General features: G+C 42.9%; 1 protein-coding gene across 6 annotated transcripts in view; it reads right to left on the reverse strand.

Moving 5' to 3' along the window:
- Positions 1-18,651, reverse strand: part of ANGEL1 (angel homolog 1) — a 44,622-nt gene that overhangs the window by 4,027 nt on the left and 21,944 nt on the right. For 4 of the 6 annotated variants that reach the window (XM_006933019.4, XM_023255891.2, XM_019833340.3 and 1 more), the window contains 5 exons: positions 18,423-18,549; positions 17,792-17,902; positions 5,139-5,208; positions 4,427-4,590; positions 1,561-3,682 (listed from right to left, as the gene is read on the reverse strand). In XM_006933019.4, coding sequence (XP_006933081.1) covers positions 3,522-3,682; positions 4,427-4,590; positions 5,139-5,208; positions 17,792-17,902; positions 18,423-18,549 — 633 coding nt within the window. In that variant the 3' untranslated portion in view covers positions 1,561-3,521. Of the gene's footprint in view, positions 1-763; positions 1,009-1,560; positions 3,683-4,426; positions 4,591-5,138; positions 5,209-10,254; positions 11,666-17,791; positions 17,903-18,422; positions 18,550-18,651 lie in introns of those variants that run through there. The other 2 variants (XR_002158807.2, XM_045060291.1) reach the window with 2 other exon arrangements.

The following is an 18,651-nucleotide window of genomic DNA, read 5'->3' on the forward strand; positions in this document are numbered from 1 at the left end:
GAGGGAAGAAACAGAGGGGAAAGGCATACCAGGATGAGTCTGGAAGTGTCGGGGCCACAGGTCCACTCTCCTTGGGTGGAAACTAGAGGAGGTGGGCCCCTCCAACTCTTAGGAAAAGGGAGGCCACACTACACATTACATAACCAATCAAAAGTAACCCTTCAATTAGTTGCTACACCAGGGCAAGAACTGGAGAGAAAAGGTTTAAAGACAAAAACCAGCAGCAGCAGCAGCAGCAGGCTGGTCAATCATTTCTCCTTCACCCCCATGTGTCCGCCGTACAAGAAAACCTGTCTCTCCTACCCCAGGAAAGGCTGTGGTTCTGAGGAGTCTGGGGAGCCAAGGAATTTGGGAATTCAGTTTCCTCAGATGTAAATAAGGTAACGTAGGAACAGCTGCACCTGCCACCACGTGGTACTATCGTCTGTGGACAGTGGGTGTGGAAGCACTGCTTAAACTTACTAAAAGTCTGTGCAAATGTTACGCGACTCAGGAAACCCTCCAGGCTGGAAAGGGTCTCTGGGCATGCACCTCAAAGCCTGGAACTGTGAAAGAACTCCTCGCCTCTGGGCAAACCACGCAGCCAGATCGGGGAGAACTACCCACCCTCAGCTCCTGCCAGTGACACTCTGCAAGTCTTAGTCCCTTGCTTGCCAAAGCCCAACACCACTATTCCAGAGCCGACAATTCCTCACAAGCTTCCAAGGATTATTACTTTAATTCCCATTTCACCAAGATTTTGAAACACAAGGGCTTAACTTACCCACAGTCACCAAATGATCAGGCCAACGTGACAAGTAGTGTTCCTTATCCCTGGCTGTTTTCTTTCGACTGGATCCCAACCCGGGTGGTTCAACAGAAGCACCAGGTAACTTTAAATAATTCAGATGCTCAGGCTGATTCAGAGGTGTGGGGTCTGGAATTCCATTGAGGTAAGGCAGGAAGCCACACCTGGTTTCAGGGTTTCACGTGGCCATGTGGGCTTCATGGACCTGCTGCACAAGGGAGCTGGAGGAAAACGAAAGTACCAGCAGAGTGAGGCCCGGGAAGGAAACCTTTCCAGCAACAGATGGCCCACAGTCCAGCTCTGGTTCCACAGTGCAAAAGAGATGACCAGGAACAGACACTCAGCAAGTAGCAACTGCCACACACGTCGTGCCTCACACAGCGGCCGTGGCTTTGACCAGGAAAATACTTCTCACCCCACGTTCGGCACAGACCCTCCTGAAATGCATGTGGACCAGGGGTATGGTAGTAGCAGATGGAATGGGAATGAAAGAAGCTGAAAGAGCTGTTCTCTAGCTTGGTGAGGAGGGAGAAGAGAGCTAGACCCCAACAAAAGGCAGGCATGAGGTTTCTTCAAGCCCTGCTCTCCCAGGCCTCAAAGCAGCGGGAATACGTGTCAGTTATCACAGGACGATTACACCTTTCTCCGGTTGAGATTCAGGACCTGAGAGCCCAGCCCAGGATGTCTCTTCCTCTTGGCCACCTCACTCTCCAGACCTTCTCCCCCATCCTCCCCTGCCCTTCAGGATCCTAACAAATGACCAACAGCAGGGGGGAAATGGTAAACCTTTATTTGGAAAAGAGAGCTTAAATGACCACTTAAAACCCCCACTTCAATTCCAAAACAGAAACAAATAAGAAAACAAGGAAAAGATAATATATAAAACTCCTGCCCTCTGCCATCTTGAGCCGTTTAAACCGCATTTCCTGGCAAAAGAGAACAGTGATAGGCCATAGTCCTGACAACCAATAGGGCACTGACTTAAGACCATCTCAGGAGGCACCCGGGGAGAGACAGAGTGAACGATGGGTGGGGTGTGGACAAGTGGGCCTGGGGCTCAGACAGGCACATGCCCAGTACCCAGGAAACAATGTTCAGAAATATACACGCACAGATAAATTCCCCAGTACCTAGGCACAGAAAGCTTATAACCATGAACACAGCAGCAGAATTCAAGCTGGGTCTTTGGCTTTCAAAAAAAAAAAAAAAAAAAAAAGGGAGAGAACCTCTGGCTAACTGTCCCTAACTCTAGCCGCTCAGGTACCCCCTTCAGTCCCATTCTGAAGGCCTGAAGGCCAAGCAGGGCAACAGCAAGGCCAGTCTGCAAGGACCAGCAGCTACTCTGGGAGGACCAGCTGGCCCGGTAACACCTAGGCTGTACCCCAGCTATGAAAGATTAAGGCATGCAGGTGACACAGGGGGGGCAGGGCAAGGCCATGAATGGGCCAAGGTAGCCCTGTGCTAGAGGGGCAACACTGGCAATGAGCAGCTGAGGTCTTGCCAGCAGAACAAACCCTAAAACACTGCCACCTTGACTTCTTGGACAGGCTTTGCCCAAGGCCACCTTCTGCAGAGAGGGTTTGGCCTGAGCTGAATACCTGGCTTTTCTAGAACAAAATGGAAAGGAATGGGGGAGGGAAGGAGGTAAAAAGACGTGGAGGAAAGGAACAGAAAACTGCTTCTGAGGTATGCAGAGGAAGAGAACAAGTCCCTGAGGTCTTGGGTCCCAGCTGAGGCAGCTGCACAGCCTGCCTGCTCTTTCCCCTACCAGGACTCCCACCCTTGCCCCAGTTCCGCAGGGGGCAGAGTCCAGCAAGACAAGAGTTTCTTGAAGGTTCTTTCTCATCCTTTTAAACCTCAAACTACTATTCCAGCCCACTGACTCCATACAGGGGTTCAAACTTTTGCCTTTCTCACAGCAGCCTGGGGAAAGGGACAAGCCCTAGAGAAAGCATGCCAGGCCTTTGGGGAGCTCAGGGTTGGAGGCAGCTGGGGCAGGCGGCACATCCCTGAATCCGCTGCTCCAGGCTGTGTGGCCCATTCTTTCCCAGAGCCCAGATGATGAGGATGCCCTGGTTGGCATGATGTGAATGCCTAATGAGACACACAAGATAAAAGGGGAGAAGGGCCCATGCTCCTGCTGCTGCCTGGCAACACACAGCAGCCAGGTCATGCTCTCGACCTGCCCCTAGGCTGACAGCCCCCGTGTGGAAAGTGGGCTGATCAGAGGCAGGCACGCTGTACAGAGCAGTCCCACCCCGAGAGGACACACATGCACACTACGCACATCTCACATGTGTACGGGCCTGGCAAGAGGGCTGGGCCCAAAGGTCAGGAAGGCAGGAAGAACACTGGGTTCAAAGATACCATCAAGAAACGGCCTGAAAGCAAATAACCAATGAGATCAATAGCTCCCGCAACCCTGGTAATTAAAAATCAAGGGGGAGCACTGGATACATGGAAGGAAGGGGGATCTCCCCTTCGGCCTCTCCCAGGGCCACTGAGTATGTGGCACAGGATTAGGAAGAGGTTGGGGTGGGCAGGGACCACAGGCAGAGAACGTGGACAGGCCTGGAGAAAATCTAACCATAGGAAAAAGGTAACAGGGTAGGGGAAGGGAGGGGAGGGGACGGAAGTTTCTTGGATCTAAGTTTCCAAAAGCATGGGGTATTTCCACAGTCTCTGATCCAGTGAACTCTTCCGGAAGAGAAGCTCTCTTCCCCTGGGAGCCCCGTCATGGGGCGATGACTTGCATCCCAAAGCTGGCCAGCAGGCAGAGGTGGTCTGAAGAGCAGAAGGGGTTGGGTAAGCCGTTGGCAGCCCAGAGAATCTCTTCAGAGAGGAGGGAGAGACGGCCCAGAAGTTTGAGAGTCCCATCTTGACACAGCCTGCGATCTGGGGCACAAAGCAGAAGCCAGTGGAGAAAGCAGCCACAGGTCACTGCATGGGGGTGGCTGGGGCCTGTGGGAGCTACACAGGGAGGCTGCATCCCCTTGATGCCTCACCCTCCCTCACTTCCCCTGCTGCCTGTGGCTGAGGCCTCACTTTCTCAGATACTCTGTGATACATCAATGAATTAAACAAGGTGGGTTCAGGGAAACTGCGGCAAATGGAGAACGTATGCCCAGGCTCAGCATTTACCAAATCTTCAGATTTTCCAAGAAAAGTTGGAAATCCAGATTTTCTACATAAAATCTGATTTTTCACCATAGGCAACCAATTCCAACATTTAAAAGACTTGCTTTAAATAAGATAGGCATGGGGCTGACAGACTGCTACACTGTCTGCTGGTTATCAGGGGAAGAAACAAGAAATAGGATCTCTAACTTAACCAAGCCCCTCACTAAATGGCTGCCTTGTTCAAAATCCACTTACTTCCTGGTGCTCTATTTTTACCTCTTAAATAGAGGTGGGGCTGGTCTGCCCACCTCTCTCTAATGCTGCAAAAAGAAAATGCAGGCAAATGGTCTAAGGGAATTATGATGAGGACGACCAGTGCCAGGTTAGGTATGAAATCTGCTACTTTGTGAGTCAGGTCCCAGTAGCCCAAGCCATGTGACCAAACGCCTGACCTACTATCAGCTATACCCAGGGACTTTTGAGGGTGGCTTCTATGAACCCAGGACCCACCAGGCTTACCAGTTCTGTTCCTATTCTCACAGGACTCAGCTGAGAAGAAGATGTAATCCACTGTTGTTCCAAGACCCAAGGGCATTGTGGTGACCTCTGGGCGGCCATGCTGGGGCAGGAAATGAGTATATACCGAGGTCAGGTGAAGACAGTGCTGGATGGTACCTACAGTCCTACAGGGATGAAGGAGAAGATGTCGGTCAACAAACATTGAACGTTTCTCAAAGTCACTTTCTCTGTGGGTTTTATAAAGTTTTTTAAGGGACGATCCCAAATAACTCCATCTCAGCAAATTACTTCCCATGCTAATAAGAGGCAGATGGTCTTAGCTAAAATTAGCCTAGAAACAGACACATTTATACTCAGTCCCCCTGACTTTCCTCACCCCACCCCCCAACTCTCCTCTTATTACCTGGTAAAGTATGTATACCTAATGTGCCCCTGTCCGGGGAAGGGGGATGGTGGGGGGCGGGGGGAGAGCAGCAAATTTTTCTGTGAAGCCTTACTCCCTCAGGAAAAGTGCATGGGCTCTTTGTCTGCAAGAACTTAAGTGAGTCACCTCTGGCCTCTGCACACCAGCGCCTCCAAAGCTTAGCACATCTTAGGAAAAGAGAGAGCTCAGCAAAAAGTGTCCCCCTCAATCAGCCTCAGGAGAGCCAATGAGAATCTTATACACTCAGGGGCTAATAAGCAAGCTGAGGGGAATTGGAAGGAAGATCACCTGGGCAAGACAGGCTCAGGCTCCAATGTGTCTTCCTCAAGGACAGACTCAGCCCAGCCAGCAGGTCGCTCTGTAGAAGACCAGAGAAAAAGGTTTTATTCTTCACATACAGTTAAGAAGGGTCAGAACCTTGCACCCTGAAATCTTTCTCAGATCCTTGACCGGACTCCAAAAGGGAAAAGGAGAAATAGAAGGTGATGGGAGAAAGTAACAATGGACCAAAGTCAAGAACCACAGGAAGGCAGACAGAGGCCTTGAACACAGACATTTCTTCCTTGGCTCAGCACTTCTTCAAATAATTTATTTAAATTTATTCTTTAGAATAGGTAATAGAGTAACATGGTATAAAAATCAAAATGTAGAGAAAAATATCAGTGAAAAGTTTCCCTCCCACTCTGGGACTCCTGCCAATTTCCCTCTCGAGAAGCAACCAATGTTACCAAATTCCTGGTATATTCCTTCAGAGATTTTCTATCACACACAACATCTGTTATGTGTATATACACGTATGTGCTCATACACATATGTGCACATACCATATAACATGTATGTATAAACTCTTAAATACACATAAATCTGTACACACACATAAAGAAAAAAAATACATATCCAACATCAGTTAAGAAAGAGGGGATATTATTACAGAGCCTACTGACATTAATAGGTGTTATAGACTGAATGTTTGTATCTCCCCAAAGTATGTTGCAGTCCTAATCCCCAATGAGATGTTATTTGGAAGTGGGCCTTTTGGAGGTAATTAGGTTATGAGGGTGGAGCCCTCATGCATGGAACTAATGCTCCTATAAAAGGAATCCCAGAGAGTTCCCTCACCTGCTTTCCACCATGTAAGGACACAAGAAGTCAGCACTCAGCAACCCAGAAGAGGGCCCTCACCAGAACTAGAACATGCTGGCACCCTGATCTTGTACTTGGAGCCTTCAGAATTGTGAGAAATAAATTTCTATTGTTTATAAACCATCCAGGCTGTGGTATTTTGTTATAATAGCCCAAACTGATTAAGACAAAAGGATATAAGGATCAATAAAACTGACAAACCCTTAGCTAGAATGACCAAGAAAAAAAAGACTCATTACTAAAACCAGGAATGAAAGAAGGGCCACTGCTACCAATCTTATAGAAATCTTTAAATCATGAGAATACTGTAAACAACTGCTTATAACCAACAAATGAGAAAACTCAGATGAAATGGACAAATTTCTAAAAAGACACAAACTATGTAAACTGATTCAAGAAAAAATAGAAAATCTGAATAGCCTGTAAGGAAAGAAATTGAATTAGTAATTTTAAAACTTCCCACGAAGAAAAGTCTAGGACTAGATGGCTTCGCTAATGAATTCTGCCAAACATTTAAAGAAGTAATACAAATCCTTCACAAACACTTGCAAAAAACAAGATGGGATACTTCCCAACTGATGCTATAAGGTGTTACTCAGTTAATCAAAATTAGACAAAGACATCACAAAGAAAACTACAGAATATCCCCTGTGAATGTACATGCAAAATTCCTCAATGACTGTGATACTGTGATTTATAAGAAATATTTATTCGGCCTCATCCACAGTTCCTGGCTCATGGCTCCCCAAACCCTTAGAATATCCTGAGATGAGTGTGATGAAGGTGTCTTTTGTTATATTATGAGGTGACTTTTGGAAAGCACTGGAAGATAGGAGCTGGTTACCAGAAAAACCAACCTGTTATTAGAGGGTTGGAACTCTCTGTCCCAATTCCCTGAAGGGAGCGGGGCTGGAGTTTGAATCACCAATGGCCAATGATCTAATCAACCCTGCCTACATAATAAAGTTTGTCAGAGAGCTTCCAGGCTGGTGAATACCATGGAGATTTGGAGAGAATGGCATGCCTAGAGAGGGCATGGAAGCTTCCCAAATACCTTGCCCTATGCATCTCTTCCATCTGGCTGGCTGTTCCTGACTTTTATCCTTTTAAAATAAACCGGTAATCTAGTGAGTAAAATGTTTCTCTGAGTTCTGTGAGCCATTACAGCAAATTAATTAATTAAAGCCGAGGAAGGAGAGGGTCATGGAAACCTCTGATTTATAATAGTCAGTTGGTCAGCAAGTACAGGTAACATCCTGGATGTATGACTGGCATCTAAAGTCCATGGAGGGGGTTGTTGGAACCTATAGTTTGTCAGAAGCACAGGCTGGGCTTGTGACTGGTGTCTGAAGTTGGGGAAGGGGGCAGTCTTCCAGGACTGAGCCTTTATTTAACCTGTGGAATCTGATGCTCTCTGGGCAGATGGTGTCAGAATAGAATTGAATTGTTGATGTGGGAGGAAACTCCCATCTTCCCAACGTTGGAAATTAAGTTTCAACATTATATTAACAAACCAAATCCAGCAAAATATAAAAATGATTACATACTATGACCAGTTACAATTTATCTTAGGAATGTAAAGTTGGTTTAACATCTGAAAATCAATTAATGTAATACATCATATTAATAGAATACTGAAGGACAAAAACCACATTTCCATCTGAGCACACACAAAAAAACATTTGGCAAAATTCAACACCCTTTATGAAAAAAAAAAACAAACCACACATAAAAAACTAGGCACAGAAGAGAACATCTCCAACTAGATAAAGGGAACCCACAAAAACTCCAGGGCTCACATCACACTTAATGGTGAAAGATTGAAAGCTCTACCTCTACGGTCAGGAACAGGACAAGGATGTCTACTTTCACAACTCAACATTAACGAGGCCTAGCCAGGGCAATCATAGGAAAGAAGAAATAAAAGGCATCCAGATTAAAATGGAAGCAGTGATGCTGTTTCTGTGTGCACGATGACTTAATCTTATATACAGGAAATACTTATATACAGGAAATACTTATATACAGGAAATACTCAGAAATCCACTAAAAAACTATTCGAATAAATGAGTTCTCAAGACTGCAACATACAAGTTCAATATACAAAAATTGCATTTCTATACATTAGCAGTAAAAATCCAAAAATGAAACGAAGAAAACATTTCTATTTATTTACGATATCAAAATGAATATGATAGATAGTACTAAATTTCACAAAAGTGTTAAGACTTACACACTGGAAACTACAAAACATGGGAAGACATGAAAGATCTAAATAAATGGAAAGACATTCATATTCACTGGTCATCAGACATTATTTAAATGCCATACTTCCCAAACTAACCTACAGATTTGTAGAAATCTATCAAAATCCCAGCTAGCTTCTGTGCAAAAATTGACATACCTACCCTAAAATTCATATAGAAATGAAAAGGACCCAGAATAGACAAAGTAATCTGGAAGATGACAAAGTTACAGGACGTACACTTCCCTATTTCGAACTTATACAAAGCCAAAATCATCAAGACAGTGTGGTACTGGCATAAGGATAGACATAGATGAATGGGATAGAATGGAGTGTCCAGACACCCATATGGCCATGTTCAATTAATTTTTCACAAGGGCAAGAAGAGTGGAAAATGACAGCTCACAGATACAGGGGTTCCTTCCACGAGTGATGAAAATGTTCTACAATTAGACTGTCAAGATGGTCACACAATTCTGAATAAAGCCACTGAGTTATACACCTTAAATGGGTAGATTTTATGGTATATGAATTTCAATACAACAAAGTTGTAAAAAGGGTATTAAATAAATCTTACTCTAAGTTTATTTTTGAGAGAGTGCGTGCACGCACAAGCAAGGGAGGGGCCGAGAGATAAGGAGAGAGAGAATCCCAAGCAGGCTCTGCACTGACAAACAGGGAGATCATGACCTGAGCTGAAATCAAGAGTCAGACACTTAACCAACTGAGCCACCCAGACACCCCTATTTTCTAATTCTGTTGGCTAGAATCTCTGAACACAGTTGAATAATGACAGTGACCATCCTTGTCTTACTCCTGACTCTGACAGAGATGCTACTACAGTTGTCTTCTTTTAAGCAAGACGCTGATTTTTGGAGCTGAGATAAATGCTGTGGTTTGGTTTTGGTATCGTTTTTAATTTTCAGGCCTGCAGTGGATCCATTCCCTCCTCCCGCTCCTGACCTCTGCGGTGCAGGCTGCCGCCACACACTCCGACTGACCAAGATTATTTTAATGGTGTAAGAGATTACAGGCATACCTCAAAGATATTATAGGCATACCTCAAAGATATGGCGGGTTCAGTTCCAGACCACCACAATAGAGTGCAAATAAAAGTTATGTTTATACTGTACTGTATTTTAAATGTGCAACAGCATTATGTCTAAAAAAACCAATGTACATACCTTAATTAAAAAATATTCTATTGCTAAAAACTGCTAATGATCACATGAGCTTTCAGCAAGTCATAATCTTCTTGCTGGTGGAGGGTCTTGCCTCAATGTCAATGGCTGATGACTGATCAGGGTGGTGGCTACAAACGATTTCTCTGTAGCATGCGATGCTGTTTGATAGAACTTGTTCCCACAGAACTTCTTTCAACACTGGAGTCAACACTCTCACACCCTCCTGCTGCTTTATCAACTAAGTTCAAGGAATATTCTAAATCTTGTGATGTCAACAATCTTCACAGCATCCTCACCAGGAGTAGATTCCATCTCAAGAAACCACTTTCTTGGGGCGCCTGGGTGGCGCAGTCGGTTAAGTGTCCGACTTCAGCCAGGTCACGATCTCGCGGTCCGTGAGTTCGAGCCCCGCGTCAGGCTCTGGGCTGATGGCTTGGAGCCTGGAGCCTGTTTCCGATTCTGTGTCTCCCTCTCTCTCTGCCCCTCCCCCGTTCGTGCTCTGTCTCTCTCTGTCCCAAAAATAAATAAACGTTGAAAAAAAAATTAAAAAAAAAAAAACCACTTTCTTTGCTCATCCATAAGAAGCAACTCCTCATAAGTTAAAGTTTGATCATGAGATTGCAGCAATTCAGTCCTATCTTCAAGCTCCACTTCTTTTTTTAATTTTTCTTAATGTTTATTTACTTACTTTTGAGAGAGAGAGAGAGAGCAAGAGTGAGCAAGAGAGAGCACGAGCACAAGATGGGGAGGGACACAGAGAAAGGAGACACAGAATCCAAAGCAGGCTCCACGCTCTGAGCTGTTAGCACAGAGCCCGATGCGGGGTTTGAACTCACAATCCGTGAGATCATGACCTGAGCTGAAGTCAAACACTTAACCGACTGAGCCATCCAGGCGCCCCTTCAGGGTCCACTTCTTTCTAATTCTAGTTTTCCTGCTGTTTCCACCCCATCTGTAGTGACTTCCTCCACTGAAGTCTCAAACCCCTCAAAGTCATCCCTGAGGGCTGGAATCAACTTCCAAGCTCTGTTAATTAATGTTAGTATTCTGACCTCTTCTAATGAATCACAAATGTTCTTAGTGTAAAGGAATCCTTTCTAAAAGGTTTCAGTTTACTTGGCCCAGATCCATCAGAGGAATCACTAGCTATGGCAGCTACAGTTTTACAAAGTATATTTCTTCAATAATAAAACTTGAAAGCTGAAATCATTCCTTGACCTATAAGCTTCACAATGGATCCTGTGTTGGCAGGCACGAAAACAACATTAATCTTGCTGTGCAGTTCCATCAGAGTCTTGGGTGACCACGTGCATTGTCAGTGAGCAGTAATATTTTGAAAAGAATCATTTTTTCTGAGCAGTAGCTCTCAACAGTGGGCTTAAAATATTTAGTGCATCACATTGTAAACAGATGTGCTGTCATCCAGGCTTTGTTGTGCCACTTATAGAGCACAGGCAGAGTTGACTTAGCATAATTCTTAAGGGTTCTAGGATTTTTGGACTGGTAAACGAGCACTGGCTTTAACTTAAAGTCACCAGCTGTGTTAGCCCCTAACAAGGCAGTCTGTTCTTTGAAGCTTTGAAGCCAGGCAGTGATTTCTCCTCTCTAGCTATGAAAGTTCCAGATGGCATCTTCTTCCAATAGAAGGCTGTTTTGTCTACACTGAAAATCTGTTAAGTGTAGCCACCCTCATTAACTATCTTAGCTGGATCTTCTCGAGAACTGCAGGCTTCATCTTGCACTTTCATGTGATGGAGACAGCTTCTTTCCTTAAACCTCAAGAACCAACCTCTGCTAGCTTCAAACTCTGCTTTTGTTATTTTCCTCACCACTCAACCTTCACAGAATTGGAGAAAGTTAGGGCCTTCCTCTGGACTAGGCTTTGGCTTAAGGAAATGTGGCCAGGTTGATTTTCTATCCAGACCATTAATACTTTTTTTCATCTATATCAGTAGGAAGGCTGTTGTGCTTTATCATTCACATGTTCCCTGGAGTAGCACTTTTTCATTTCCTTCAAGGACTTTTCCTTAGCATTCACAACTTGGCTAACTATTTGAGGCAAGATGCCTAGCTTTTGCCTGTCTCAGCTTTTAACATGCCTTCCTCACTAAGTTTAATCATTTCTAGCTTTTGATTTAGTAAGAGATGTATGATTCTTCCTTTCACTTGAGCATTTAAAGGCCATTGTAGGGTTACTAATTGGCCTAACTTCACTATTGTTGTGTCTCAGGGAACAGGGAGGCCTAAGGAGAGGGAGAAGGACAGGGAAATGGCTGGTCAGTAGAGCAGTCAGAACACACAAAACATTTATCAACTAAGTTTGGCATCTTATATGGGAGTGGTTCTTGACCCTCCAAAACAACTCCAATAATAACATCAAAGATCAGTGATCACAGATTACCGTAACAAATATAGTAATAATGAAAAAGCTTGAAATATTGCAGAAACTATCAAAATGTGACACAGACACAAAGTGAGCAAATGGGTGTTGGAAAAATGGTGCTGATAGACTTGCTCATTGCAAGTTTGTCACAAACCTTCAAATTGTAAAAAGAACACAATGTCTGCAAAAGAGCAATAGTGAAGCTCTTTAAAGTGAAGCACAATAAAACAAAGTACGCCTGTATCTAGTTTTTCCTTAATTTTAGGGCAGGGGGGTGGTCTTTTAAAAAGAATTTAGAATAGGGGTGCCTGGTTGGCTCAGTCGGTTGAGTCCAACTTAGGCTCAGGTCATGACCTTGCAGTTCATGAGTTCGAGTCCCGTGTTGAGCTGCTGTCAGCACAGAGCCCACTTTAGATCCTTTGTCCCCCTCTCTCTCTGCCCCTCCCCTGCTCTCTCTCTCTCAAAAATAAACATAAAAAATATTTTAAAAATAATTAAAAAATAATCTAGAATAGATGTTGAATTTTAACAGTCTCTTTGACATCTATAGGATGACACACATTTCATGTTTTAATAGATTTCATATATATTAGCATGTTATATTAATAGATTTCTCAATATCAAATAATCTTTACATTTCTGATAAACTCCATCTGGTCACAGTATACTGCTCTTTCACTGCGCTGCTAGATTGTCTCGTGATCTATTTAAAATTTTTTGCATCAGTTTTCATAAGTGGAGAATATTAGCGTCTATGGTTGTGTGTAACAGTCAGGTGTCGGTGTCAAATACTTGTTGCATAAAAATAATTGGCCCCTTTCTTCCTCTGTGCACTGTAATAATTTAAATAACATTTTACAAATTCTTTGAAGATTTGATAATATTCTATCAATCTGAGCCTAGTGTTTTCATGGGACTGCATCTCTGAGAATTTTATGTATTTCTTCCCTAGATTCTCTTTCTTTTCTGTAATCAGTTTTACTAAATTACATTTTCTCAAATTAATATATGCCTGTAAGTTTTAATTTCTTTTGCACTTAGCTGGGCCAAGAACCCCCTTGTAATCCTATTAATTTTTCTGCATCTGGATACCTTCACTTGCTCCTTTCCCTGCCCTTTGAAAATAGGTTAGCTAATGGACTCACCTAATTGACAGCTGATTTTTGCCCAAACAACTAACTCCTAGATTTTATTCCACTATTTTTGTTATCTAAATTGCTCCCATTTATCTTCTGCTCTCTTTATTTGTTCTTTTTTCTCACTTCTTGAGTTGAATGTAATTTACATACTTTTTTCTTCTCTATTAATATAATTCTGTGATTCTAAATATTCTACAGAATTCTACGAACTTTCCATTGAACGCTGTTTTAGCCATACTCCACAAATACGGCACTTTTGTTATTATTATTTTCTAGATATTCTGCAATTTTTCTTAAATTTCACCTTTGATTCAAAAGTTGCTTGAAAATTTCCAAATCTTCAGATGATAATGTTTTGCTTTTAATTTCTATCTTTACTGAATGTGTGATCAGAGAAAGGCTGTACAACTTCTACTGTTTGAGATTTACTGAGGTTTTAATGATGGTCTTTTTTTTCTTTAAACGTTTATTCATTTTTGAAAGACAGAGAGACAGAGCGTGAGTGGGGGAGGGGCAGAGAGAAGGGGAGACACAGAATCTAAAGCAGGCTCCAGGCTCTGAGCTGTCAGCACAGAGCCCCGAACATGGGGCTCAAACTCATGGGCCGTGAGATCATGATCTGAGCCAAAGTTGGACGCTTAACTGACTGAGCCACCCAGGTGCCCCAATGGTGGTCTAATTCTTAAGAATTTTCCATGAATACTTAAAAAGATGTCTTTGCTCTACTTTCAATATTCAGAGTTTGATATGTACCAATCAGATATACCATAATACATGTACTGAAGACTTCCATATTCTTAAAAAATTTTTTTAATGTTTATTTATTGTTGAAGGAGAGAGAAACAGAGCATGAGCAGGCGAGGGGCAGAGAGAGAGGGAAACACAGAATCTGAAGTGGGCTCCAGGCTCTGAGTTGTTAGCACAGAGCCTGATGCGGGGCTTGAACTCACGAGCCATGAGATCATGACCTGAGCCAAAGCCGGACGCTTAACTGAGTCAGCCACCCAGGAGCCCCAAGACTTCCATATTCTTACCTTTTATCTAATTGTCCTGTTGTAGGCTGAGATTATTTAAAACCTTTTACCATTAGTTATTTTCTGACTATCTTTCCTTGTTAAAGTCTGCAGTTTCACTTTGTGATTGTTAATGTAATGTTATTCAGAGCATAAATATTCGTAACGCTAAGATCTTCATTTTGAGTCACATCTTTTACAACATACCAGAAAAATCTCAGTGACCAGCAGGATACTAAAAATGGTTTCTCTCAACACCAGGCTCTGTCCATGCAGCACTGGGTACAAACAGCAGCGTTCTGGCAGTCACACAAGACTAGAGGCCTCTCCATGCCCCAGTAGGCCATTTGACCACATGGGCCACAGCTGCCTCTACTTGAGCTGCAGTGGCTTCCTGACCCAGTCAGCAAAGTAGCAGCCAAACAAGTAAGTTCTTCTGCAAGTACTTGGGAAAAAGATAAATTGTGTCCAGGCATGTGGAGAAGCGAGTGAAGAAGCTGGATTCAGAACTTCCCTGGTTAGAAAACTGATCAGACAGCCTTTGGTCTGTGGCCATCTGGTCAGTTTGTAAATAGTGGTTACAAAAATAATCTGTTAGCAATTATTTTTTCCTATAATGCACTTTATTGGGTACATGCTTTGTTCTTATCTATAAAAAGACCCGAAGGTCCAGAGTTCAATGGAAATGGGCAAGTGCTCACAAGAAAAAAAAACACAGTAACCCCTTTTCAGTGTCTTTAAGGCCATACTGGAAAGAAGAAATCATTAATAACTGAAAATGTTTACAAGCAGAGGACTTGAACTTTAGATTCCCTCTTTATGAATTATTCCCCCAAAAAGGGAGTTGGGGAGAGAACCACATGTTTTTATTACACAGCTTGGGCAACGTACAATGCTCCAGGGCAATGCAACGTCAGCCTACAGGAAGGTACCATAATTACCTAGCATTGCAGCTTCTTTTGCAACTCACGTGCTGCCCCTTGAAATCAGCATCACAGTCAAGTCAGCAAATTTTGATGTGCACTAGTGGGTTGCATGACTCTAGTATTAGACTAGAAATATTATTTGTTAGCACATCTAATACATCTTCTTAAAAAAAGATCACATATTATCATCTCCTTATTGCACTTAAGTCTTTCTAGTCACGGTCTAAAAAAGGTGGTAGATTTTTCGATTTGGAGTCTTTAAAAGACATTCATCAGATAAACATTTTTCCAAAGAAGACATACAAATGGCCAACAAAAACATGAAGTAAAAAATACTTGCTTTAAGTATAGTATTATTTTGTTTTGTTTTAAATTTTGTTTGTTTATTTATTTAAGTAATCTCTACACCTGATATGGGGCTCGAACTCACAGCTCCGAGATCAGGAGTCACATGCTCCATGAACTGAGCCAGGGGAGACCTGTTTCATTTTTATTTTTAACGTCTATTTATTTTTGAGAGAGAGACAGAGTATGAGTGGGGGAAGGAAGACGGAGAGGGAGACACAGAATCTGAAGCAGACTCCAGGCTCCGAGCTGTCAGCACACAACCTGATGCAGAGCTCGAACTCACAAACCGCAAGATCATGACCTGAGCCGAAGTCGGATGCTTAACCGACTGAGCCACCCAGGACCCCCATTTTGTTTTTAATCATCTACTCGTAACCTGAAATGTGGTATCCTACTACTGTTTAACTTTAGGTTTTTGTAATTCTAAAACACTGGCACGTGGCACGTGCCAGCTGCTTAATGCACGAGGGCCGTCAGTATTGTTTTCGCTAACGCTACAGTTAGAGAATTGATTCAGCTTTGCAATTAAAAAAAAAACTGAGCCACTGAAATGTTCATTACTCTGTACAAAATGCCAATTCAAATTAAATTCCTACAAGAAAAAATAAATTCATTGCTTTATCACCAGTCCTTCTATAGTTTTTCCAGTCATCGCTTGGCTGTCTTAGGTTATTGTAGCCGTTTGGTCAAGAAACGCTTTTGGTTGAGTATGAAATTCTTGAGCCACACCTTCTTTCCTTGAAGCCTTGTTCTCCTGTCTTCTAGAGTTGAATGATAATGTTAAGAAGTCTGAAGCCAACCTGGTTCTTTTTACCTTTAAGAGTAGCCCAATCTTTTTGGTTCAATTGCCCAAAGGATTCTTTTATCTCTGGCTTCCAATAACTTCACAAGGATGTCTTATTGTTGATTCTCCTATTTCATTTTTTACTGAAAATTGGTACATCCTCTCAATTCGAAGATTCAGATCTTTTAATTTGGGGAAAATCTTCCTTGAATCATACCTTATACATTTCTTATATGCCATTATACAGACTTTCTTGTGAACTTCAATTATGTGTATGCTGAGAATTTCCTTATCCTTCACTACTGTCATTTCTCTCCAGTCTCTTTTATCTTTTCACTTCTTTTTATTTTGCTTTTTCTTTCATGGCCTCTGTCTCTTGTTTTCAGCAGTATCTCTTCCTATTCCTTCTTACGCTACACCCAATTTTGTCTTCATTTTATGTGATTTTTAAAATTTTTTATTCTACTTCTTTCCTGAGTTCTGCAGCTTCTGTTTCATCTTCCGATGCCTTGCCATTTGCATGAACTTATTCTATAAAGGCAGTTGTTTTTGTACTCTTATTTTATAAAGGCAATTGTTTCACTTTTTTATTCACGGGACAATGTTCATAATTTTTCACATGCTTCATGGCAACAATTTTTATCTCTGAGGTAAGCATTCTTTATCTGCCTTTTATTTTTCCGGTTCCTTCTGCTTTTCTTTCTTGCAGTATTCTAGCACAGATCTCATGCTGGCTCCTTTTAGGCAGCCCAGCTTTGAATAAGTCGAGGTTTTTCTATACCAGCTATCTGTATAGTTTCTCTAAGGGAAGAACTGTGTAGGCACTCCAAGGAAAAGGAATATTCCTGATGACACAGGGCCATATATGAATATATGAGTCCTTTTAATCTTGATTTCTCCCTCCAAAAGCGATATGCAGCTCTGTAAGTATCTCATCTCCCCCCTGCCACTCAAACTGCTTAATGCAAATAGGGCTTGATTCCTTCATCAGGCTTTTCGCCAGTGCCTCTTAAGACCAAAACGGGTTCAGAAAATCTCCTGTCACAACCTGTGCAACTTATTCTTGCTGATGAAACAAAGGATTTTAGTTTTGTGGCTTAAGGTACACTCCTCACCTTGGAGAAATGCACTGTGCTGATTCCTTGTGAGATGCATACAGTCCCCAGGTAAGTCCCTCCACACTCCCTCCAGCACCCCTGCACGATCTCCAGTGCTTTCTGCAGCTACTCCACCTGTGCTGTGATCCATGGTTTCAAATACCTTCAAAACTTCTTTCTCAACGATAGAGTTTATATTGCTTTTTTCCACTCTCCTTGTTGCTTTGGAATGGTTTCAGAGACGAGAAGAGGAGAATGTCAAGTATACTCTGCCATATTTGATCTGGAAGTTCTCAGTAGGAGTAACTTTTTATTACAAGCTGGACTACTGTCACCTTATGATTCTGAAAGCCCTGTCATGTGTACCTTCCCTCCTCTATGCCGAACACATGCTAGTTATTAGCAACTTAAGCCTAAAAAGGTTACATGGCTCATTTAAGGTCTCAAAGATGACTGGAACTCAGGTCTCTTGATTCTTGGCCTATGTTCTCACTGCACTGCACACCCATACGTGCATATGGCCAAAGAACTCCATGGACCTTCCTTCTAAGCATGTTTATCACCACAAGTTTACCTCTAACAATTACACTTACAAAAAGACTAAGGAACCACATAACTGACAAATATCAGGGGTGAAGAGGAAAGAAGATCAAGAAAACAAGCTTAGTTCCTACATCACCTGGCTTAGTATCTGTCACTCCTTCCATAAGAACCAGTCCCACTGGTCGCTGACAGGCGACATCACAGAAACGGAATCGCAGCAGGAAGTCTCGGCTATACTGTAGTCTCTCTGTAAACCAGGAAAAGCCATACAGTGAGAGAAAGGAAGACAAGCCACATGCTGAAACCTCCTTAATACCAAGAAGCTTCCAGTGTAGGGACACAGGGGAAGCCTGGCTCTGAAGACAAGCTGAATCTCCAACAGATAGGATTTAAAGTTGTCCATTTCACTGGGAGATCATGAGGACAGTGAGAAAAACAAAGGAATTTGCTAACAGAATTGAAGGAATTACATTTTCTCTTGTCACTGAAATACTAGCTTTCTTCCAAAATGGGCACAGAGGCACAGCCAATCAAGAATGGGGTCTATGGGGGTACCTGGATGGCTCCGTTGGTTAAGCCTCCAACTCTTGATCTCAGCTCAGGTCATGATCTCAGGGTTTGTGGGTTCAAGCCCTGTGTCAGGCTCTGCACTGACAGTGCAGAACCTGCTTGGGATGCTGTCTCTCCCTCTCTCTGCCCCTCCCCTGCTTGCTCTCTCTCGGTCTCTCTCAAAATAAATAAATTTAAAAAATGTGGTACATGCTCACCTGATCTCTTGGGGTGACAGAAAGTGATATACTGACAGCAATCAGTAATACCCAGGGAGCTGGGCCACAGTGGGGCTTGTAGCTTCCTCTGGTAAAGCTGATGGGAGAAGTCTTCCTGTCCAGATACCTATAAGGAAAGAGCAGGTGGGAATGAGGACACCAAGATGGAAAAAGAAAATAGCCCATGATTTGGGACATGCAGACAAACACACGCACACAATCACGCACT

This window comes from Felis catus, chromosome B3 (assembly GCF_018350175.1).
Source record: "Felis catus isolate Fca126 chromosome B3, F.catus_Fca126_mat1.0, whole genome shotgun sequence".
Lineage (NCBI taxonomy): Eukaryota > Metazoa > Chordata > Mammalia > Carnivora > Felidae > Felis > Felis catus.